Source organism: Cryptotermes secundus, unplaced genomic scaffold (genome assembly GCF_002891405.2).
Source record: "Cryptotermes secundus unplaced genomic scaffold, Csec_1.0 scaffold635, whole genome shotgun sequence".
NCBI classification, from domain to species: domain Eukaryota; kingdom Metazoa; phylum Arthropoda; class Insecta; order Blattodea; family Kalotermitidae; genus Cryptotermes; species Cryptotermes secundus.
Window position 1 is genome coordinate 107,432 of NW_019733328.1, and position 25,700 is coordinate 133,131.

Consider the following 25,700-nt stretch of genomic DNA (forward strand, 5'->3'; position numbering starts at 1 on the left):
TGGAGGTAAGTGATCAGCTTCACGCCCCTACCGCTTTACCCCCGGGGAAGAAGCTCCCCGGTAACCACTGGATAGGAGGCCATGTTGGCCCCAGAGCCGGTCTGGACGCTGTGGAGAAGAAAAAAATGTCTTGCCCCTGCCTTAAGTACTGAAAGATAGTTTCGTGGATTTCGGATTTGCTTCATGTTGTTGATAAATTATTGACTACGACTGTCAGTGAGGAGCCGGCGTAGTGTAGTCGGTATAGCGACTGGCTACGGGCTTGGACGACCGAGGGGTCAGAGTTTGAGTCCCAGTAGAGTCAAGAATTTTGTCCTCTCCAAGTCGTCCAGACTGGCTTTGGGGTCCTCTGAACATCCTATCCAGTGGGTACTGGGGGCTCTTTCTCTGGGGGGTAAAGCGGCTGGGTCGTGAAGCTGACCACCTCCAGTTAGTGCCAAGGTCAAGAAAGTGTAGATCTGTACGTCCACTCCCCCATACGCCTTCATGGCCTAGTGCTTAATTCGTTAAGGACAGGGACAACTTCACCTTTCTACGGCTTTCAATTGGGTGACATGTAATTAATTTCATGTGGAGTATTAATGTTAACGAAGGGAGATATGTATTGTGAGGCTTACGTATATTTTGAAGTTTACTCGTTAAGTAATTCAGCTTCACAGAATTTTACCAATCCGTATTAAGCATTATATGTGTTGTTTCATTACAGTCAGAAGAAACTGCTTTGCAACATTGACATCTTCCCGACCGTTTGAGTGTAAATAGAGTGAACATTAATGGGGGTGTGTTCATTTATGTGTGACGTACAAGTAATGCGTTCTGTTGTAATACATGTTACATTGTCCGTGTTTACAGGAAATATCTTTAAAATTTCTGCTTTGATTAATTCTGCAGTGTAACAAAATGAACGTTTTAATTTTGTTTTACAACTCGCGGTCAGTTCTGTGCGTTATAACGACACTTCCCAGCATCCACCAACAGAACCAGTAAAATAAAACAGCAGAACGTAACAAAGCAATTCCGCCGTGATTTCCACTATTAAGTCATGGTCCCCATAAAGTCTTGGCCAAGGTGTGTGAGCTGCCCTCCTTTGTTGCTGTATTGTTTACTGCGGCGTCAAAGAGACCACAGATTGACGTGTTAGTAGGCCAGACGTTGTTTCTGATTCCTTCATCACAATATTAATTCAAGTCTGTGGGAACATCGATGCGTAGAGTGTTGCCACACTTCTTTCTTTATTTCGATATATCGAAAAATATTGCCCCGTTGCATGATGTTATTTATACCCTGTAAGTTCTTCTCAATTCCGAGTTTTAAAGGGAGAACATTTACTCTGCTGTTGGCATATTGCCTTCTGCATTTCCAGTTTTGTATGTGCGTTTTTATAGCATGTTGTAGACGTTGCCCTTTTTTCCCCGTTTTAACTTGGAACACTAAAGACTGGGCACAAAAAAAAAAACCGAAGTCTGGCTAAGTTTCTCACGCAATTAGTAACACGAAAATCGGGATTTTAACTACCAGCACCATCTAGTGGTATTTTTTGTAGCTACCGTCACTAGAATTGACATTTTATAGGAAATTAGTTCATACTGTACTTAGCGAGGACAGCGGTACGGGCTGTATTTGGGTATTATTGAAGGGAGGATACACACTATATTTGTGTATTTTAAAAAATTAATAATTCTATATATGTGATACGTTTATTGTGGATTTCAGAGACTGCCGATTTCCTCTTCGGCATCGCGTCAAAATCGACTGTATACATGCTTATTAAAGCTACTTGGTAAGACTACCAGAGCGTGAAGCTGGTCATTTATATTCTTTGCCAAGGTTATCTAAATATCTCCTTTATATATTTCTTCCCGTTTAAAACCTCACCATGGTCTGACTTTATTCAGAAAATTCTAATCGTCCATATTGTAATTCTTATGATAATATTAAAATGGGTGTTACAAGATAGGATGCGAGGGTGTGGACTGTATTCAGCTGTTTCTGTGTATGGTCTTGTGACGTGATCTTACGGTTCAAAATGTCCTTCCGGTTCCATAAAAGATAGAGAAAATGTTAACCAGCTGAATGATTATCAGCTTCTCAAGAGTAAATCTACCTTGTGGTGTTAATGAATAAGAAATAATCTGTACTTTCTTAAGAGTTGTTGGTCTGAGTAAACATTTGTCATCGTCATCGCAGCGAAAAGAAGGACCCTATATTTTCGAAAGTCATAAAGCATGTTTGACTGTTCAGTACTAATTTTTTTTCTTCTTTTCCCCTTGGCACTACAGCCCCAGTGGGCCTAGGCCTACCTCCATGAACTTCTCCATTCACTTCGGTTTTTCTAGATCTTACACATTCGGTAGGACTCCTTGGGCGGGTGATCAGCTCGTCTCACACACACAAACTAAACATCCATGCCCTGAGTGGGATTCGAACCCACGCTCCCGGTTTCCAAGCGAGCGAAGACAGTACATGCCTTAGACCTCTCGGCTACCGTGACCGGCTCAGTACTAGTTTACATAAACTAATTTTCAGGTGACATCGTCCATAGAGAGAGACAGAGAAATGAGGGTTTAGTAAAGTGGGGAAGGGGTGAGGCACGAGTCACTGAAACGCAGCTGCACTTATATAAGCACGCTTTACCCCCCTCCACAAAATTTCTGTCCTTTCCTACCTATTTAAAACACCAGCCAGATGAGCATTGATATGGGACGCTACAAGTTTAGGGGAAGCATGGGACAGATGTACCGACAAGCGACGCTTGCGTGGCGTCACCTAGTAACCATTGTCAAGTTCCACAGCTGCCACCACGTGCCCTCGAGACGCTCAAGTAAAAAGCTAGTGGGCTACTATTGTATTTGGAGCGTCTGTGACCCCCACTCTTCGTCAGTCCCCCCCNCCAGGTCCCGTTCCTGGACTTTTAAATGTATTGTTCTGATGCGTAGGGGAAACTAACCTGAGGGGAGTTTCGTCTTTCATTCATTATCAAGAGGATGCATATCTGAGGTAGAAGGAATATGAAAAGAAGGTGTTCACTTGACAAGTGTAAGTAACACTTGGTGAGGCAAATGTAATAGGTAAAGGTATCCTTGTAAGAAGCCGTGGAGGCCCATAGGGCTGTGAGACGTCGTTGAGGCTGACACATTTTGTAGACAGTCGGCTCACAGATGACGGTAAGGTTGTCAGCCTTACGCGCCGGCCGCCCTTCACCTCCAGTAAGAGGCTGAGTCGTCCCCAGGGCCCATAGTTGCTTTCAGACTATACTTGGTACTCACCGAAACAAATGTATGTACCTCGTGGAAAGAAAATTTCGAAATTTCTCGACCTAATTCCTTAATACTCTTAAACAGTAACTGAACAGTGATCACCGTTGAATGTCCGTATGTTCTATATTATTCCGAGTGGATTCAACATAAACGTAATGCACATCGGTAACAGTTTGCATATGGATTCCTGATACGTGCGAATGACGAATTTTGGTACCCCTGGAAAGTTGTTTTTGTGCCCATAGGGTTGCCGGTATCACAGTTTGTCGAACTCTGAGTTACGACATACATTGATTTTGCTGTGGAAGTCACGGCCTATAAAACGACAATATTAAAATGGGCACCATACACCTAAGGGCTTTATTATTCTGTTTAGCCACTCAAAGTCTGAGTTCGGCCCCAGTTAACAACGGCAGCCTGCCGTTATGCACCCAAAACATTAGCGCCAGTCAGTAGTTTACGAGAGTCTGTGCGTCCAGTCACTTCTTCATGGAAACTCTTTCCACCTCGAGCTGCTTCTTGCTCCTCCGTCGCCAACCCTTGCAGTCATTTCAACACAAAACAGACACTCGAATTATAAACACTTTTTAAGAACCTATGATCATATGCATCACAAGATGATCATATTAATCTCTCTCTCCTCGCCACATGTAACCTTTTTTTCTGGCTTCCAAGGGTCGACCATAGATAATTGACATGCAGCCTTTCCCTGAGGTGTATTTAATGTATCTGTGCACCGTTTGATCGTGCGTTGCGAATTTGAACTGTTCCATGTATGTATTATGGCATGTAGACCCGTTGCTAGGCAACGGCTGCGAAATAACTGTACAACAGCCTTTGCTAAGTAATGGCTCCACAGACAACGGCCGTTGCTAGGCAGTGGCTTAGTAGCGGTTACGTGGTCACTTAGTAGCGGTTACGTGGTCACGAACGCAACAATTGCACTGCAACAGAGGAACGATGTTCCTTGCACGGTCCCTGCCGATATGTTATAAGCAGGACAAATTAGAGAGAACTGCTGCTGTTCACTCCTTGTGAGCTGTTAGTGTTAGAAGCTGGTGTCTCCGGGGACCGTTCGGGAACCCAGAGGAAGGGAACGTCCATCGTTGAAGCCGCTACCAAGCAACAGCTAGTGAAGACTGTAACACACTGAGAAGACCTAGTGTGCCCTGTAATGACTGGTGAAATGTGTAGAACAGTGAGAGCATAATCCTTGCTTGTAGTTACCAGTTTTAAAGAGTGCAGTCAATTCGATTACTAGCCCCCAAACCCGTCTGTAGTCACTAAATCACGTGACAGTATGTTGTAAGGCGGTGTTGAAAGTTTTTCGAAATTTTTGTGCGTTCATAACAAGAAGCCCGCTTGTAACAAGATGGAAATGATATGTTCCTTCGAAACGTCGGTTGAATTTTAGTGTACTACACAGCATTATACCACAGAAGATAGAACTCCTCATAATCACAGCTTTGAGAACCTCAGATTCTAAATGTGTGGAGTTTTGCCTCAGTTTCCCCTGTACGCCTTGTTAGCGTGGCCCTTTGTAATCGGGTTACTTTTATAGTTCGGTTTGCAACCTGAAACCGACCCGTCCATCCTACCGAGTCATTCTACACCTCGTCGTTGACCACGCCATGCACACACTGGTTCTGTCATTGGCTGGCGTCCTGCCGCATAGGGCTGTCCATTTGCTGCCCGACATGGCCGAAAACAGATGAATGGCGTTGACGTCACGGACTGCTTCTTTCGCTTTTCGGGTCAAGGACACGGGAGTAGGTGCCCCACCCAGTTTAGTGATTAACCCGCTGACGTTGTAATAGCTTGAAGCTTTTATGGGCAATGAATTCAGAACTCGGTCAGCGTCAAACTAAATTTAAATCGAACGTTCAATTGCATTTCCTGACTTATATTTCGCGTGTCACGAACAATTTAATGCAGAGAGCTTTCGTAGCAAAGGGTATGGCGATAAATGAGGCTTCTTTCTTCAGGGGTATATTTCACAACGCTGTTAGCTAGATTTCATAGCCTCGAACAGTAGGACGAGAGATGAATTATGAATCGGAAAGGATTTAGAAGGACACGATCGTACCCGAGTGGAGCTAGTCCAGCATTTGCTTGGATGGACTGAGGAAAACCACGAAAATCTCAGTGTAACCGATGGGCCGGCCGAGATTCGAAGTGTTCGTCTCCCGAATACAAATCTAGTGCCTTACCTCAACACCCAGGTAATGTCGTGGCTAGAAGAAATGAGGTTAGTATGGGATCCTGTTCACCAAAATATAATCTCGCCCAGTTGATTCCTGCTCCACAATTCGATATTCCGTATCTGTAAGCTTAATTTTAATACTACGAGCCGGGATAGCGTGGTCGGTATAGCGACTAGATACGGGCTGGACGCCCGAGGGTTCGGAGTTCGAGTCCCTGTAGGGTCAAGAATTTTCTCTTCTCCACAGCTTCCAGACCGGCTCTGGGGCCCACCCAGCCCCCTATTCAATGGTTAGCGGGTTCTGTTTCTCCGGAGTTAAAACGCCCAGGGTGTGAGGCTGACCCCTCACCTCCAACTTGTGCCGGGGTAAAAAAAAAAGTGGGTCTGTACATCCATTCCCCCATACGCCTTCAGTCTACACGTATGTCTCGAAGCCGGTATGGGTAAGACTTCTCAATTTTCCAAAGCATCGAGACGGATTCCGGTGCCCACCCAGCCTCTTATCCGGGGGGGGGGGGCGTGAAGCAGAGCACTCACCTCCAACTATTGCCGAGGTCAAGAATACAGCCGCCTTACGTCATCATGGCATCATACTTAGCGAGTTAAGCACAGGGACGACGCCTATGGCTACCTCATTGCCTTTGACGTATATTGGACGAACACTTTGTGTGCGTTTGTGATCTCCCTAATGGCGTGCCACGTGCCCCCTCCTATCTCACCGTTCTCGAATTGACGTTCTTTGTGGAGAAATTTTGAGATCGTAGAAGACATAAATCAGCGCCGCGCTCTTCAGGATTCGATCCGGGAATCTCAGACTGACAAGCAAGGCATGATTAATGATCTGTAATGCGCACACTAGACGCCCACTTAATGTTTTTGTGTGTAGGTCCCCAAGATATTTCTCTGTTCAACGTCGGCCGCCGCTGAACAGCTATTTCGGTCGTCGATTGTTAGTTCATGTCGCGACGCCATTTCTGCAGTGAAATTAACGTAGCATTTAGTGTGAGAAGATGTATAAATGCGTGGTTTTGGAATGCCTGAGGAAAACAGTGGTTGTTGATGACTTCTCCCATATTTGAACCGATAGCTCAAGCGGTTAGTCGCTGGCTTCCCACCGCGGCGGCCCGGGTTCGTTTCCGGGTCTGGTCAAGTGGGATTTGTGGTGGACAAAGTGGCACTGGGGCGGGTTTTCTCCGAGTACTTCGGTTTCCCCTGCCAATCTTCGTTCCACCAAATTCTTCATCATAATCACCCGGGGCTGGCTACAATAGGCCAATCAGTGGCCGCCGTGCCGAGTGGACCCAGTTGGACTCCACCCCCCACTAAGCGTATTAAAAAAAAATATATATTCATAATGATAATCGCTTATGGTAAACCTGTCGACATCCTGCTACTCCACTAAAGAGAGGGCTGTGGTAGGGCCTTGAGTTATATCACTGTTCTAATGCCATGAGTCGAAAGAGTACAGCCAGCCTTAGAGAAAGATATTCAGGCTTGATGAAGTAGACTTCTTTTCATTTATACGTGCGCTTTTCTTTTTGAACCTTCCTTGTCCGTAAGAGATAAACACTTGCACTTCTGACGTGTAGATCGTTAGCAGTTAGTTATAAATAGGACCAAAGGTGGCAGCATTGAAGGATATGCTTGAATCGATATGATAATGTTAGCTTTCGCAAAAGATGATCTTGATTAGTAGCACCGCTAAGTTCATTGTTATATTGCTAGGGGTCTAAATATAGCTACTTTTCTAGAAATCTTCACTTACCTGAGCTTTGTTTGTAACATATTTCCAATTAATTTCAGCGGGTTTGTGATGTATTGAATCAGTGACATTTCCTTGCCTTTTGTTGTAATGATGTTCTTTTGTTTGCAGCTCGCTGCCTGCCGGGTTGTGACGATCAGCATGGACACTGCAACCAACCCAACGAATGCCTGTAAGTTGCCAGATTCCCTTTTATAGTCTTGTCTAAACTTCTTTGAGGGTACGACATGCTTTCAGCAGCCAACCTTGCAGAAAAAACTTATCTTATTGTCCTAGATGTCATTATTTATAGGCTGCACAATTTAATACCAATTTTCACAAAATAAATAAAACATCTGTCTGTAAACAGAGCCGAGATAGCGCAGTCGGAATAGGGTCTGAGTTACGGGATGAACGGCCAAACGGTCGGAGTTCGAGTCCTGGTGACGGAAAGAATTTGTACTTCTCTATGTCATCCAAACTGGCTCTGAGGCCCACCCGGCGTCCTATCCAAGGGGTATCGGGGACCCTTTCCCCGTGGGTGAAGCTGACCGCTCACCTCCAACTAGTGGCGTGGTCAGGAAAATGTGGGTCTCTACATCCATTCCGCCATACGTCTTCATGGCGTAGTGCTTAATAAGTTAATCACAGGGACAGTTTTACCCTTTTATGTACAAATAATTTTAATTCCGATGGTGACGTACTTTCAAGGATGTTTTAGACAGAGTTTGTCAAAGAATTTTTTATTACTGATTTTCTTTTATTAATTGATGCTCGTCAGGCTTCCAGACCGCCGTATTTATAGTTTATACGTTAGCATATTTTTGAGGCGGTGTTTGGTGTCGCCAAAAAGAAATGTCTCCTACACAATTATAGTCTTTCGATATTACAGTAGATTTTTATTCAGGCGCTATTTGATAATTGAATTAACTAGCGACGAGAAACATTGTTTGAAGAGCATGACATCTGCCTGGCTGTATGATCCTGAAGATGGAAGCATAAAGTTCCTCCGAAACATTGGTAAGCTCCTGTCAGACAAAGTGGGCGTCGCATCCCAAAAGATAATACTCTTCAAATTAATATTATTTTCAAGATTATCGCTGTTTAATGAGGTAGCTGTAAACGTTTTCGGATGATCTTGCAACTTTCATCTTGAGGGTAGAGAAGTCGGTCAATCGTGAAAGAAGAACTATACATATAGGGTGATTCTAAATTATTGTCGGGGTTTCCTTGTCCGTATATAGAGAAATACAGGCCCGAAGTTATTCTGACCGAACTAGTAAGAGCAGGAGCTGTGTAATGAATATTGATTGCCCTTTGAAGGATAGAAGAATATTGTTTTTTTACTCCCCTTGAAAATAATCCGTGAAAGGGTCACCGTTTCTCGTGACTTCCTTGAAGCTCCTCTTTGTTTCGTGCTTACTCTTCCTTTGGAAAACGGCCCTTCAAAGGGGGAGTATTCCGTACCATGGCCTCCTTATTTACTTACTTATGGAGCTGAGCCCTTCTTGAGAAGCCAAATTCTGCAGCTACTCAAAAATTTACCAACATTTTATGGAACCCGAAGGTTCATTACCGTGTTCACAAGAGCCCTCCACTGGTCCCTATCCAGTGCCAGATCAATCCAATCCATACCATCCCATCCTATCTCTCTGAGATCCATTTTAATATTGTCCACCCACCTACGCTTTGGTCTTCCTAGTGGTCTCTTCTGGCTTTCCCACCAATATCCTTATATGCATTCTCCTCCATTCGTGCTACATGCCCCGCCAACCTCATCCTCCTTGACTTGATCATTCTAATTGTACTTTGAGAAGAGTACAATTACGAAGCTCCTCATTATGCAGTTTTTTCCAACCTCCCGTCACTTCATCCCTCTTCGGAACCATGGCCTCCCTACTTCCATACATACGGCTAGGGCTCCTAGCCTTGCCCTCGCGTTCCCAGAATATACACTATTTCTTCCATCCTCGGCTTAGAAAATAGAAGCGCTCAAATTTGGCTGTGGTGAAACATACGACCGTTCAAGTGACTAGACTGCCGTTGTTACGTGAACTACTAAAGATAAGGTATAATCTGCTGCACTGACAGAGGCCTTGTGTCTATTGTGTGTGTGTGTGTATGTGTATATACATACTACAACAGTCAATAAGTTCGTGGAATGGACGCAAAGCGTCATACGGGAATTTACAGTCAATATGTTTCAGCAGTGTTTTCGACAGTTATATCAACGTTGGCAGACTTGCATAGCGGCCAACGGCAACTATTTTGAGGGCCGATGTGGATCTGCGTAAGCGTATGTGAATACCTTGTAATGTGATGCGATAANGTGAGCTCAAGATTGGGTTCGCTATCAAGACAGACTGATCGTCAGTCGTATTGTGACTTTGACTTTACTCCTCAACTTAATGTTCCACCCTGAAGTTGGAAGCAGCGGGTTCCTTCGAAATATTCGTAATTACCAGACTAAACGGTGTCATATCCATAGAGACCGTAATCTGTAAGTTTGTGATGTGTGTAGCTAATGGATCGCGAACCACTGGTTGAGAAGCGTGTGTGTAAACAATGTGTAGTGCACAAGCACTCGATACTTGTTATCGCCTGCTGTGCAAACGTCATTGTGCGGTTTGTTTTGGCTGCAAAGTTCCCATTATAGATGGGTTCCATGTTTGTGTATGAAGTTACGGTATTAGCATGGCTCGTAAGGTCAATGCACAGGGAGAAGTTCCGTTCAGTTCGCAGCATTCAGCGACGCGGTGCGTACGAGTGGATATCACATTGTGATAGACCGATACTAGTTACTAGTTGTAGGCAGTTTCTCCGAAACGTCGGTGAACTACCAGACTGCACTGCGTTACATTATAGAACGTGGTCATTGCTGTGAGAACCTCAGATACAACATACCGGATTCTGAAGAGTTCTGTCTCCTAAGGCCTTGTAATCCGTTGAAAGTCAGCCGACGTTTCGGAGGAACATGTTGCTTCCATCATGAGGGTTCGAACGTATGGATGGGTAGCCTCCCCATAAAGGAAAACTGTAGGATTTGAGGTTCTCACAGCGGTGGTTGTCTCCTGGGATGCAACGCCGTGTAGTGTGGTATTTCACTACATTGAATGGTGACAGTTGAACGTGGTAGCGTAGATGGTTGAGGCACAGTGCCACAAGCTGGGTTCGATTCTCAGTGAGGTCATTGGATTTCTCAATTTACCTAATCCTTCCAGCCGCATCATGGCCCTGGGGTCGACACAGCCTCTAACAGAAATGAATACCGGGAACCTTCCTGGGGGTAAACGGCGGCCGGCGCGTAATGCTGACAACCTTACCCCATCTGTGAGACGATTGTCTAGAAAATGTGTGAGCCTCGACGTCTCACAGCCCTATGGGCCTCCACGGCCTGTTATAGGGATAGCGTTACTTATTTTTTTGTTTGTCTGAGGAACGTTCTGCCTCCTTCAGGCTCAGAGTAAGCGAATGAAGCGGAGTCAGTAAACTTGCACAAGATGGCAGCTCTGCTAGCTGCGTGTTGCTTCTGTGGCGTTGCACCTTCTTCGATTCTTGGTCTGGCTCAGTAAGGGGGACACGGTAATGAATGTTCAGGTTCCATAAAATGTTGGGAAGTTTTTGAGTAGCTGCACAGCTGATGCTGATGCTGAAGAAGGGCTCAGCTCCATGAAGTTAGTAATNCGCGTTGCACATTCTTCGATTGTTGGTCTGGCTCATATAGGGACACGGTAATGAATCTTCGGGTTCCATAAAATGTTGGGAAGTTTTTGAGTAGCTGCACAACTGATGCTGATGCTGAAGAAGGGCTCAGCTCCATGAAGTTAGTAATGTTGGTGTTACTGATTGTGAGGGATTCATGAAGTGCGCCGTTGGGGTGAGTTCAGTTGCAAGGGGACACACATACACGTACAGACAGCAAGGTGATCTAATAGGAAAATATGTAAGAAAAATTACCATATATCAAATATCACTGTCAAGTGGTTAGTGAACCTTCATATTCGGATGGTCACAGGATTAAATCCGGGTTCGAAGAAGACCAGCTACCAAGATGCATCGTGGCTGGATAGAATAGGTTAGTAGTGAGTAATGGATTGAAAAGGATGCTTAAGAAACAGCTGGCAATCACATATAAGGTGATATTATTGCATTCGCGTTGTGTGACTGAGTGAAACGGCGGAAATCCAGTGAGGATAGGCGGTGTCCCGGCTTGAAGTTCGAACCACATATCTCCCCAGTAGTAGTCAGAAGCCTCGCCGCTTGAGCTGTTTTGCGGCGTTCCCACGTTTCTGTTTTCTCCATTCTCGTCAACTTTAGTCTTAATTTTGTATGCATTCCTCTTGTTTTTCCTTTCGCATCATTTTATTTTTGTCCTTTCATTTCTATTCTTCTTCAGTCAGTTTTTTCTTTCATTCTTGTTCGTTATTTAATGTATTGTCTTCCTCTGTCCTTTCTCATTTTTCTTTCTTTCCAGTTTTCCTCTCGTTCATTATGGCTCTCTCGTCCTGGCCCTGTATAATTTTCGCCTCGTTTCCCTACATTCTCCCTCATTACGATAATGACGGTCGGACTGGCCACTTGAAGCAGACTTTCCTAAATTTACCCTAAGAGACTCATCCACAACTCTCCTTGACCCGCATACTGTGAAGTCTCGGCGACCGTGGGAACTTGCAGCCGAGTGGGCGTGGCCAGTTCCCCTCCCTGTGCCACTCCTTCTTGATCGCAAGTTCTGCAACTCAATGGAGACAGATACATGGTGTGAACACCCAGTCATGTACACTTCGTAACGTTTGAAATGTATAACCTTACAGGTGATGCATACAAAGTTCTTCCACATACAGAATAAAAAGATTAATTTTCAGACCCCTAGATGTGTGTTATTATGAGGGCTACCTGCACCATAATCGCCTCGACTTCGTACGTCATAACGTCTTCTTTACATCTTCTGCTTCTTTCTGCTGTTTCTCGTTCTCTTAATCTCTCTTCTCAGTGTTCTTACACATATTTTTGATCTTTCCCCACCCCCTTCTTTTTCTGAATCTCATCACTTCAAATCTTGTACCGTTTTTTTTATCTCGTTGTCTCCTCTCTTCCTGTTCCTTCGCCGGATCCTTCTGTTATGTCCACCTCTTTCAGTGACATTCAGAGAGATGGGGTTGAGCATTGCGTCATGAAAACGCATGGGGAACGAAGATGTAGCTCCATGTATTCTTGACCGCGGCACTAGATGGCGGTGTGTGATGAAATAGCCACGGGGAAGGACGTCGGATGCCCTTTGGAGATGGGTAGGAGTATGGGTAGGCCTCAGCCTTTCTGGACGCTGTAGAGAGTCTATACCCCTGATTCCTGGTCGCCCACTGGTTAACCTAGGCGCTATACGGACTGAGCCAACCCAGGGCCATAATGTCTGCAGTAATTGTATTTACATAACGACGCTGGCAGTAGCGTAAACTGTATAGCGACATTATCTGATTTGAGGCACCGTCCAGGAATTTGCCGCTAGTGACTTTTCCCATGATGCATTAAGCCTTCTAGCCTGTTCCCATTTCAGATTAACCTGAAAACTATTAATTTTATTGACAGTCGGTAGGACTTCTTGGATGGGAGATAATCCCCTTCGAAAGGCCGCTACCTACACATGACAGCACAAGCAGAAGCACGGGGGATTCGAACCCATACGATCGCAGTGTTAGAGCGGGCGAGAACTTTTTTTTTTCTTAAACCGCCCCGCCGCTGTGATCGTCCCTGATACATAACTCATGACCGAAAATTAATGAAACGCTGACAGTGTGATATGTACAAAGCGTACGGAAGTTTGGACATGAATGTGTAACTTCAGAGCAAAGTGAAAACGTGGAATATTGGTCTGATAAGAGGGACGTTAAGGAATTCACCCTTATCTACAATTTTGCTGCATTGCGCAGGTCACAATGTCAGATTCCGCACGCAGCCGTCCTGTCCAGGCAGTAGCGCCAACATCCGCGACCCCGCACTAGTGCCTCCCGAGTGCCTCTTGTTTACTGTCACCTCTCTTTGATGCGTGAAATTCACGAGAATAATACTTAAAAATTCTGTTCTTACAGAAAGCACATTGCATCTCCATTACACAGGCCAGTCGGTTGATGGTGTGTGAGCAAAATGCAGAGTTATTTTAATGTTAAACCGAATGGTACGTAATGGTACTGTAATTTAAAAAATTAAAACGTAGACCTACATCATATCACGGTGGTAAAGATTCATGTTCTGTTCTGGGTTATGACACGGATTCTGAAGGTATAGGCAATATGTACCTGCGAAACCTTGATAATCCAGAAGCCCATAGCTTGCATATTGTTTATGTACTATAAAGACGAGATGGTTCGTACAAGTAGCACGCATGAAAAAGGGGGAGAATTTCATGCTTAGTTTTAATGGAGAGATTCATAAAGTAACGCCGTGAAGACGTGTGGGGGAGTGGATGTATGTCTGTCTGTAGCTCTGCAGTCCTTTTGTTGGACAGTGTCTGCTTTGTCAGTTTCTTAATCCTATACACAGTCGCTAGGACTTTTTGGACGGGGGATCAGCCTGTTGCAAGGCCGCTACCTACCCACAGGACAACACAAACGCACACAGGCATCCATGTGTGGAGTGGGATTCAAACCCACGAGCCCAGCGTTCGAGCGAGCGAAGACAATTCATACCTTAGCCCGCGCGGCCGCTGCGATCGGCAGAGTGGATATATAGATCCACGTATTCTTGACCTCGGCACTGGTTGGAGGTGATGGTTAGCTTAACGCCCCAGCCGCTTTACCTCCCGGGGGGAAAACCTCCAGTACCCTTTGGATGGGAGGTTGGGTGGGCCCCAGACCCGGTCTGGACGGCGTAGGGAAGAGAAAAATCTTGCCCGTACCGGGATTCGAAATCCAACACCTCGGCCGTCCAGCCTGTAGCCGGTCGGTATACCGACTGCGCCAGTGGATGGGTTCTTACGTTAATATAATCACAAATCATGAAGGGAATATAAAACTTCGGAGACCACGCGTATATTGGAGGATAATATTAAAATGGAGAACGTGGAAGTTGAATGATTGTTATTTTGGCCATTGGCGGGCTGGTAATTCTTTAATGGATCTTTCGGCTGTATAAAAGTCGAATTTGTTGAATAACTGAGCGACAATCAGATTTTCAGAGGAAGTCTTTCGCCACATTCTCCTGGAGTTGTGAGAGCGTGACGCGCCTAAAGGTGTTTGGTTTCTTTGAATGAAGTCATTAACCTTTCCGGTGAATAAAAGTGAACAGTTGACAATCGTTTGTATTATGCGTCAAAAATCGTGAGCCTGTACCTATGAAGGGCGGGAGGGGACGTACATTCCTGCACTCGAATGACTTCAAAACGTAACGGGGCGCTCAGAAAGGACGGGTGGGGGCACATTATGAATGCACTTCACACGCTACGCAAGTGCATCCTTGCCCCTTACTCTGTCGAGATTTCCAGTCTTTGTCACCACGGTGGGCATTCATTATAAACATTACAACTTACTGAGCTGGGTAGCTCAGTCAACATAGTGACTTGACTATAGGCTGGACGATTGGAGAATCGGAGTTCTTCAGCGGATTCGATTCCCGATGTGAATGGATTTTTCAGTTGACTAATCCTTCCAGCCGCACTATGGCCCTGGGATCGACTCAGCCTCTAGCAAGGATGAGTACCAGGAATCTTTCTGGTGGTAAAGGGCTGCCGGCGCGTAAGACTGACAGACCTACCGCCATCTCTCAGTCGATTGTTTAGAAAATGTGAGAGCCTTGACATCTCTCAACTTTATGGGCCTCCACGACATGTTACAGGGATAGTTCTACAGGTTTTCTTATACTCAGCCTCGTGTCTAGTGGACAAGAAACAACAGGAGTTGTCTGTAATCTAACTGCAGTTGTTAGTACAGCTGCCCTGAGGTATCTGTACACGTATTGGGCCCATCATCAATAGCTTCCCATGGCGAATAGAGTAATTTGGTTGTGATTTTGATTTCATGTATCCTGCTGTGTTACAATATATACAACTTGCTTATTTATTATTTATATGACTTTTATTGGTTTTAAATAACCTACTTATTGTATTCTTATTGCAAATTATCTTAAATGATTTATGACATTGTATCAAATTTTGCGTACTGCAGTTCACAGTGGTGTATATTTGTTGAAGTATGTTTTATTTGGGCACCGAGGACTAAATGCTTAGCTCCTACCTCACAAGGAACACCCTACATCTATAATGCAGTCAGCTAGTTGATGCTGTTTAGGTAAATAATGTCTGTCTATTCTGGGAATCACAGTAACCCAAAAATATACTGTGAGAAAAACGCAGATCTCTTGTTTACCGTTAAAATGCTGTCCTCCAGCCAACAGAAGGAGAGGCAAGTGATGATGAGTAGAGCAGGTAGACCTTGACCATTCTACTACTATTTAGGAACACGCTGAGCTTCATTCTACCGAGTGCAAAAAAATCATGTCGAAGTTTTCATGGTTCACAGTAAATCTGGCTATAGCATCGCTTTCTCTTTCTTGTAGGATGGTAGTCTGAAGTTTTAGGAGCTGTAGGATAGTGGTTTTTGTTGTGAAGGGTTAAACAAAGGTTTTGTAAACCTTGACGGACTAAATTAATACATAAATCTACCTCTCCGTCATCTCGTTCACTGAAAACAGTAGTTCTGCACATTTCTGCAGGTCCCTATCAGTCTGTACGGTGACAGCAGGACCCTCAATAGCTTTACAGCCTCCCTACACCTACAGTAAGCTATAAAATGTACCTGTATAATTAATACGAAATATCTTTCAGGTTACAGATACCTGTTCTGAAAGCACCTGTATTAATTATCGCTGATTTGCCGAAACTGTGTTTTGATTCTTCGAGTAGGTTAAGACACGCGGTTTGAGAAACCTCGGATTAACCTTTTAAAGTCCAGTGGTCACTATATGTACCACATGCTTTAACATGCCATAACTCTTGCATTCTTCTCGCTGAGCGTATCTGTATATTCCGTATGATTCCCACAAAAAGCAGAGACAGTTTTCTTAAAAACAGCATTAACCGGCTGGTCTTTGTAGCGGAGAGGGAACGTGTTTCCTGTGAAGTACGAACCGAATTGTTTAAGTGTTATATAGAAGTAATTCAGTCTGTGAAGGGTTAAACAGTACTTAGTAATACAATGCTTGTACTGAAGTATGAAAGTCTGGGCGAAATTTTGACCAAGTGAAGAGGCATTGCTGGTTTAACCAGTCCGTGAGATCTGATAATGGGCAATGCGCAGGCGGCTCTGCGCTTGCGTACATACCATCACTGCAATTTTTTTTTCTCTCGTTCGCTGTGCATAATGGCAAGAGTGACTCTCCTATTCACGCTTTCTTGAGTCTACAGCTTTCGTGACGTAGGAGAAGATCCGCCGCACTGGAATTCCACAAAGAAAAGGGGGGAGAACTGGTAATACTGAAAACAATTCCATTCCAAACACAAGATGGGAGATATGCCTTTCTTGTCAAACGTATGTATATTTAGTATCAGCAAAGAGAGGAATTTATCTAAGATTTGCAAAAAGGAAAAAGGACGAGTTCAAAGAAGTGACTTGTGTTATGTCATTGAGGAATGCGAAACGAAAGCTTGTGAAGTGACATGAAAATAGTTTCCGAGGAAACGGTCATGAAACAGCTTCGATCTGAGCCATGCTGCTTCCTTTCATATACGTTTTCTTATTTTAAAAATATTTCTTATTTAACCCTTCAGAGCAACACCTACTTTAGCACTGAGAGAACTCTGCATTTTGCTTACAGGATGTGTTCATATGTTTCATATGATTCTCGGAAGCGAATAAAGCGATTATTTCCACAGCCAGAATTAATAAGTTAGAGAAACTCAATGTGTTTACTGTGAGGTACGAACTGATTTTTTTTTAATGTTTGAAAGAAGTTAGTGTGAAAGCAGCTTGTGTGGAGGTGGGGTCGAATACTTCCACTATAGCCCTGCGAGTCGTAAGAGGCGACGAAAAGGAACCCCAGTACCTGGGGGGGGGGGGTTAACTGGGCCACCCTGTTCTTGGAGGATGCAAATACGAAGACCCGACCCTCTAGGTTGGGAGAGTCTCGAATCTGAGACACTAAAATGTGACCATGAGTGCTGCGGGACTCGGACCTGAGAATGACTGCGCTGGCGGGGGACAGCAGCAATTGTAAACTAAATCTCTTCAGAGAGGATGTTACATAAGGACTATAACCCCAAGTGTTTAGTTGGAAAATAAAATTACTGGTCGTGAGTCTCAGGGGGCTTGTCCCCAAGACGAACTGAGTGGCGGTAAACAACAAGCCGTAAAGTATGTCGGACTTTGACTCTTGAGTGTAAAAGTAGGGGTTGACAGTTCTGAATGTTACACTATTGTCCTTATATGAAACTGAGGTTCTTCCGATAGTACTAAGGTACTATCCTCTGAGATTTGACGCTGTATACTTTGGTAGGTGGGGAGACTGCTAATGTTTCGGAGGAGACTGCTACTTGCGTCTTCACGGTAGAATGAAGCTTTAACCGGTATAATGTTTTATTGCTTACGCCATGAAGTTATGAAGACATTTTTGTGAATGCAGTGCAACTGATGATGAGGATATCGGCAGCAGTATGCAATTCATGCAATATCCCGAAGGTAAGAAGGATGTGATTAGATCAGAGAAAATATAGTAGGAGGGTGTCATAGGGACCAGTGGCTGGTCCTTGTGAACATATGATGAGCCTTCATCATCACATTGGCAAAACAACCCCTTTTTGAGCCGTAGCCTTCCTTAGAATATTCTGCCAGATTGCATCTGGTTTTCACTTTTTGGATTTCGCAACAACTTTTGCACAGAGCAAGGCCGTCAGCCTTGCATCCAACCCCGAACCTGGAGGGCCATGTACCTGTAATGTCCCCCAGTGACAGGATGGCCCAGTTATACCTTCAGGCACCGGGTTCACTTTTCGTCACCTACGACTCGCAAAGTTACTGTGGAAGTACTTTAACCCGCGTTTGGTTTCCATAAAAAACGGGAATTTATTCGTCCGGTTGAGTGAGTGTCAGCTTCTTGAGGACTCCTCACTAGAGTTGCAGGCAAGCTAGTTTGAACGCAGTGTACCCGTTCTCCGTGGGAACGGGCCATCAGCCTTGCCATGTACATTACAAAGCACTGCACGGTACTTTACACGTGTTTCTATACACAATGCATTACTGTCTAAGCCTGCTGAAGGCGTCAACACATTGACGTATTGCTTTGGTCCAAACGTGGTTCCCACTGTGCGTCAGGTGCATTTCTTGTGGTCTTCGTCCCTTGTCTTTATGGACTGTCGTGTATGAGGAGGCCGTAGTAACAAAGTACAGGCAATAAAACTCGTAGTTAGGGGTATGCAGTGTGCATACTATTGGGGTGTTGAAGTAGACGAGGATAAGGTCGGAGGGGCATGTAGCGAACACAGAAGAGATGTTTCGCCCCTGGGGTATGGGGTGGTCCAGTTATACCCCCACAAATATTTCACCACTGGATATGGAGACCATTTGTACCCCCGCGAATATTTAACCCGTGGTATCTGTGGCACTTTTTCTGCTCCCTCGAAGTTTTCGCTCTTAGGATGCGGAGACGGTTTGAACCCGTCTAGAATATTTCGTCCTTCAGGTATGGGGGAAGTTTGTACCCCCGCGAATATTCAACCCCCTAGGACTTGGGCGCCTTTTTTTACCCCATCTGAGCCGGGATAGACTACACTGCCTACACGGTATAGCGTCTCGCTACGGGCTGGACTACCGAGGGGTCGGAGTTCGAGTCTCTTCTTCACGTCGTCCAGACCGGCTCTGGGGCCCACCTAACCACCTATCGAGTGGGTACCGGCGGCTTTTCCCCCCCGGGGTAAAGCGGCAGGGGCGTGAAGCTGACTACTCACCTCCAACTAATGACAGGGTCAAGAAAATGTGGATCTATACATCCACTCCCCCATACGCCTTCATGATGTAGTGTTTAATTAGTTAAGGACAGGACAGCTTTACCTTTACCTGAGTTTTCACACTTGGGATATGGGGGTCACTTCGACCCCTGAGAATGTTTCGCTGTTTAAATATCAGGGTCATTTCGACCCCTTCGAGTATTTCACCCTTCCAGTATGGGTCTATTTTGACCCCCGCAGATGTTCACCCTTGAGATACGGGAAACCTTGTGACCCGCCTCGAAATGTGGCATCAGCGGACACCGGAAGTTTCGACCTGCCCAATGATTGCGCGGGATGAGACAGAGGTGTGTGTGTGCTTACAGTTTTATGGGTGAAGATGTATTTGGCATCAGCGTGTGAAGAGAACTTGTTAATGGCGGAGGAATTCCCAGCACCCGTTGCAGGGTTGCCAAGTGCTCCACTAACTTACATGTATTATTATTTCAGAACCTGTTCCTTTATGTTGGATTTTTGGTTCTCAGAGGGTTGACTATGGAAGAGTTCTATATTCTGGGATGTAACGGCTTTTAGTCCAATAAAAGTTACCGGGCGTTGCACGTTTTGATTAGGCTTGTGACCCTGAAGATGGAGGCAGAATATACCTTCGAAACGTCTGTATTCGTCAAAGAGACTACACGGTGTCACAGTCCAGGACCTCGAGGCTTCCACGTCAGCTATGCACGTTGCCTTTCAGTATTCAGACCCAGTGGGCCCCTTATAACACTGTTTTGTTTGCAGGTGCCACAGTGGATGGAAAGGGCGCCTTTGTGACGAGTGCGAGAGGTATCCAGGATGTCTCCACGGGACCTGCCAGAAGCCCTGGGACTGCCTCTGCAATGAGGGCTGGGGTGGCTTGTTCTGCAACCAAGATCTCAATTACTGCACGAACCATAAGCCATGCAGACATGGCGGGACATGCTTCAACACTGGACAGGGTTCTTATACATGCAGCTGCCCCCCGGGGTTTGCAGGAACCGACTGCGAGAGGGAACTTGATGACTGTGCCCATCATCCTTGTCTCAACGGAGGGACGTGCAAGGTAATGTCACAAGAGTGTATGGAGGTGTATCAGGGCATGTGGCAACTGAGATTTTGCAGACAGGAAGATAGCCTCTTGTGTTGTGTCTGTGCATGTTTCAACATATCAGTCTGCCTCCAAGAAGGATCTGGATAGCTTCTAGGATACAGGCTGGACAGCTGAGGAAATGGGGATCGATTCTTGGCAGGGGAAAGAGATTTCTCTCTTCAGTATCAAGACTGGCACAGGATGCCATGTGAGCTCTTTATGAGAGAGTAAAGCGGCTGGATCATGAGGTTGGGAGCTTACCTCCGGCCGGTGCTGAGGTCTAAGAATACATGGAACCATACCTCCATTCCCTCACGTTTCTTCGTTACGTGATGCTTCATTAAGCACAGAGAGAATTTTTATTTTTATCTATCCACGAAAGCCCAAACTGTGAAATTCGAAATTAACTTTATTGATTTTCTCCAGAACTGCTCCTTAAAAATATGGGCACGCGACAAAAATGCAGGCCTCCTTAGTTTATGTTTCTACTACGTATATGAAATATATTTCAGGGTTGTTAATATTTAACACAGTGTACATGTGGTAGCGTAGTCGGTATAGCGACTGGCTACGGGCTGGACGACTGAGGGGTCGGAGCTCGAGTCCCGGTAGGATCAAGAATTTTTCTCTTCTCAAAATCATCCAGACCGGCTCTGGGGTTCATCCAACCTCCTATCTAATGGATACAGGGGCGTGAAGCTGACCACTCACCTCCGTCTAGTGCCAAGGTCAAGAAAATGTGGATCTATACATCCACTCCCCCATACGCTATCATGGCGTAGTGCTTAATTTGTTGAGCACAGGGACAATTTTACCTTATACCTTACATGTTGACCATACTCTGAACCGTTTCTGTGTTGTTAACAACAGCTGTTTTCTTGCGTCTCCAGGACAGTGGAACTAGCAGCTACCGTTGTGAGTGTCCTAAAGGTTGGCATGGTCCTCACTGTGAGACGTCTGCCCAGACTTGCGAGGATCAGCCCTGCAGGCATGGAGGGATCTGCAGTGATACTTCCCAGGGCTACACCTGCAAGTGCCCCCCAGGATTCAGTGGCACCGATTGTGAGCATCAGATAGATGAATGTGCACCGTCGCCTTGCAAAAACAACGCCAGCTGCGTGGACCACATAAACAGCTTCGAATGCATTTGTCCCACCGGGTTTACCGGGGATCGCTGCGAAATTAATGTTGATGACTGCAAGGGAAATCCTTGTCTACATGGAGGGACTTGCGTGGACATGGTGAACCAGTTCCGTTGCCAATGTGTGCCTGGTTACGTTGGATCTCTGTGCCAGAGCAAAGTAGATTACTGTAAGACAAAACCATGCGCAAATGGAGGTGAATGTATAGATCTTGTTAATGACTATGCATGTACTTGTCGACCAGGGTTCACGGGAAAGGACTGCAGTGTCGATGTTGATGAATGCATGTCGTCTCCTTGTAAGAATGGAGGTACGTGCTCGAATAGAGTGAACAGTTTCCAGTGTGTTTGTCCACAAGGATACCACGGCAAGACGTGTAGTGATGACGGGAATGCCCTGGTACCGCACCAAGATACCTCGAGTGCCGGTGCTTATCTTGCCACTCCCGGAAACATTTCCAGGCATGTCTTGGAACAGACCGACGAAGATACAGGTCTATCAACTGAGCACGTTGTAGTCATTGCGACCTTATCGACCGCTGTGCCGATTCTTGTGCTTGTAGCGGCAGTTGTAGTGATGTGCTTGAAACGCAAAAGAAAACGCGAGCAGGAGTTGGCGGACGAAGAAGCAAGAATGCAAAACGAGAGGAATGCTGTCCATAGCAGCATGACGAAACGAGGTGGCAGTGGTACAGTGGGAGGTGACACTCACATGATTAAGAACACGTGGGGGAAATACATCAATAATGTACTGGCAGCAGGGGATGAAGGGGGTGGTGGAAGTGTAGTGAGTGTGAGTGCGGACCTCAGTAACGGGAGTGACTTATGCTACCCAAAACAACAGCAGCAACAACAGGTCGTGGACGGTAGTGTACCTGTGTATACGCTTCAGCGAACGAGGTCGCATAAACAGTTGAACACCGACGTCCACCGTGGCAGCCAGTCGAACAGAACATCGACTGCATTACTCGCCAGTAAACTGGACAAAGACTTTGATAATTTGTGTCCGAGCAACACGCAGCAGCAGAGGACGCCATCATCCAATGTAGCGGACAAGAGGATATCTGTCCTGTCCGTGGATTCGTCGCTTTGCAGTGCGAGGTGAGTAACATGCTTTTGTGTAGTTCTGGCCGGAACATAGCAGACAAATACGAGGGAGTCAGTAAATAAGTCACAGATGATAGTGAAACAGCTGTAATGGACGTAATTTATTTTCTGTATCACTAGGTAGCAGCACAGCCTAGTTAAATGACACTCTAGGTAGCAGACGCGCATGTGCATGTTCAGAGGCTGGTTTCAGTAGTCAAAATGGCTGTCGTTCTTTAGGTTTTTTTTTTGTGGGCAAAAGGACTCTATGCAAAGGATATTCTTGTTTACGGTGGAAAGTGCTTATCGCGTAAAGCAGTTCACAATTGAGTCAAGAAACGTGACAAACGTTCCGCTAATGACGAAGAGGTTGAAACGGAGGAGCGGAAATGGCTGAGACAGCAGTCTTGTGTATGCTGCAGATTTCAACGCACCTGTAAAAAGCAATGTGTTGCCCATCTCATCTTCGCTAAAATGTATATAATCGTAAAAAATAGACTTATGGGGAGATATGAATCTGTGATTTTGCTGTGGTGGGACTGTGGCATTTCGACAAGATGTGAGATGCTCCCAATTAAGTAACTCGGTGTGGATTTGTCTTGACTGACCGCCTCTGTGGTCTAGTGGTCAGAGTTCCTGGGTACAGATCCAGAGGTCCGTATTCGATTCCCGGCACTACCAAATTTTCTGAGAAGTAATGGGTCTGGAACGGGGTCCACTGAGCCTCGTGAGGATAATTGAGGGGCTATTTGAAGGAAGTAGCGGCTCCGGTCTAGAAAACGAGATTAACGGCCGTGGGGCGGCGGTCGCTTGGTCGGTATAGTTCGCTTGCGGACTAAAACCACGAAGTTTTTTTTTGTCATGTCTTCACTGATGAAATGTGATCTTGTGTGTTTCAGTGATCCAACATTAGTCAAGCGATGTCTCGACAAAGACAGTAATAGTATTCTGTCGGCAGCCACGAGTTCTGGGCCGACAAGCAGTGTGTTTGTGATAGACGATCATTTCCACCAGCCAGAGGGTCTTCTGGCTACAGAGGTGTAGCATGATAATGTGATCTCTATACTCCGAGTGACTGGTGATGAATGCCCCTCCCCATACACCACTCACCCCTTCGTAGCACCCCACTTCTATTACTCAAGACTGAACGCGTGTACGTACACACCGAACGCCAGTATTCGAACGTACACAACAAATGTAAAGGGTTGATTTGGAGGGCGGTGGTGTTTGGAACGAAGAAAGAAAACAAATGAATAAATAACCACCTGTACATTTATTTATTTTTATTGATAACTCCCATACTGGAAATGTACTTTTCAATGTTCTGGTTCCTGTTATGAATATTGACAACGGGTCATCTCAGATTCAAGGGAAAAAGTATTCGAATGAGATGTGCCACCACGTAGGGTGATCCTTGTTAATTGTAGACAGATTTAAAAAAAAAATATATTACACAGAAAATAATTGTAACTATTGGGCATGCTTTTAGTTGCCTCTTGCATAATTAAAAAAGAAAGTCACAAAAAGCCACATGTACCATGTATCAGGAGGTATAATTTAAACTATAAGCAATAGTCTCACGAACAAAAGGCAAGTAATAATGAAACAGTAATTTAAAATGAAGTTGGAGAGCCTCCATTGGTGAAACTAAGTAATAATAATAATAATAATAGTAATTAATATTTGTGTGTGCGTGGTTGTACGTACGTAATTTTTGTGATCTATTTGAAATGAAACTAAGTCAGAATTAATCTAAACAATGGACAAGAAGTTTTTGATGCAGTGTTTTTGCCGTATTCCAGTTTCGTGAATGACTGCTGACTGAAAATTGAAAATATATATATAGATATATATTAATGAAAAGGCACGTTTTGAACAAAGGCTGGTGTGTTTTATATGGATTTGATCTGAGGTATTTGCCATGATTGATTGTGGAAGGGATTTAAAAGAAATTTGATTAAACAGCTGTTTGTTTAGTATTTTTTGAACAAAGTTATCATGTTCCTGTTTGTTATGAAAGCTAAGTCACTTTTCCGGGTTTTGAAGAGGTAGCAAGTTGTTTGTTCTTTATGGGCCCCCCAGCCTTTTCTGAGGCTTTGAGGCTTGTGTTCTTTGACATGCGCAAAACCACTTGCAACCCCTCAATTAATGCCACTTGTTGTAATTCGTACTTACTGTTTTTTTCTCGGATGAGTTAAAAAATTGTAACGACTAAAAACATGTCAAATGACCTTTTTCTTTTGTAAAATAATGTATATTTATAGTGCAAAATGTAATATCATGTACATAGTTTAAAAAAAAGAATTGTCACTGTTGACAATTCAACTTCAATAATAAAATTGTCATTGTTTGGCTATTTTTTCAAGTATTCAGATATTGTTCCTGATATTTAACATTACAGAATATTGTCCAATTGTGTTGCTGACAACTAGGCACGAGTTTAGTAAAGACTGATTCTTTCAGCGAACTGAAACTGCCCTTTGCATTTATTCCAGTGCATTTCCTGTCCTCACAAGCTGGTTCCTGTGTAGTCTGTACATACCCAGTTTTAATCTTGGCCAGGTCATAGCCTTTCGTGACTGAGGTTTTCGAAGCAGATGCTGGAGCAGTACCTCTAGTTAGTCACAACCGTTTCCTTCCATGTCCTTTGTAATTCGTCTCACACTGTATAGTACGAGGAACTGATAGCATCGTTAAATCAACAACACACATATTGCATTAACCAGTCGTATGATATTTAGAAGTCATGTTATGGGGCCAAAAATATCCCTTATTTGCAAAATCCTGAGTCAATTTCATCTTCATGATCTATTTCCTTTTTGCTCCTTTAATGTCCACGTTCTTCCTGCTCGTTATTTCGGGTTTTACCAGAAAAAATAAAGATTTCAAGCGTCTTTGACCTATGCTCTTTGAAGAGGCACAAGTATTCAGACTTCCAAAGAACAGGATGACCCAGGAGGAAAGGTCAGTATTCTGGGAGGTCATGGTATCGGTCATTCTAAGCAAAAAGGAGTGTATATGTACATATGTCCTATTCCGGATGGATTCAGAGATATTTCACTGTACAGTTCCAAAATTTTTGATAAACAGATATTACGTACTGTTTCTGATACCGGTATTTATTCTTCAAATGACAAAATTGGTATAGTTAAACTTGTATAATACATTTTCGAAAATTCCACCGCCAACATCAGTGCTCTTTGCAACTCGTGTGAGGACATGGCGTGTTGCTCGTCTG

General features: G+C 44.6%; 1 protein-coding gene across 1 annotated transcript in view; it reads left to right on the top strand.

Annotated features, from left to right (window-relative positions):
* Nucleotides 1-23,907, top strand: part of LOC111868039 (neurogenic locus protein delta) — a 79,821-nt gene extending 55,914 nt beyond the window's left edge. The window contains exons 6-9 of the mRNA XM_023858383.2: nucleotides 7,334-7,394; nucleotides 19,908-20,208; nucleotides 21,126-22,477; nucleotides 23,362-23,907. Of these exons, the coding sequence (XP_023714151.1) occupies nucleotides 7,334-7,394; nucleotides 19,908-20,208; nucleotides 21,126-22,477; nucleotides 23,362-23,506 (1,859 nt within the window). The 3' untranslated portion in view covers nucleotides 23,507-23,907. The remainder of the gene's footprint in view (nucleotides 1-7,333; nucleotides 7,395-19,907; nucleotides 20,209-21,125; nucleotides 22,478-23,361) is intronic.
* The last annotated feature ends 1,793 nt before the right edge of the window (nucleotides 23,908-25,700 follow it).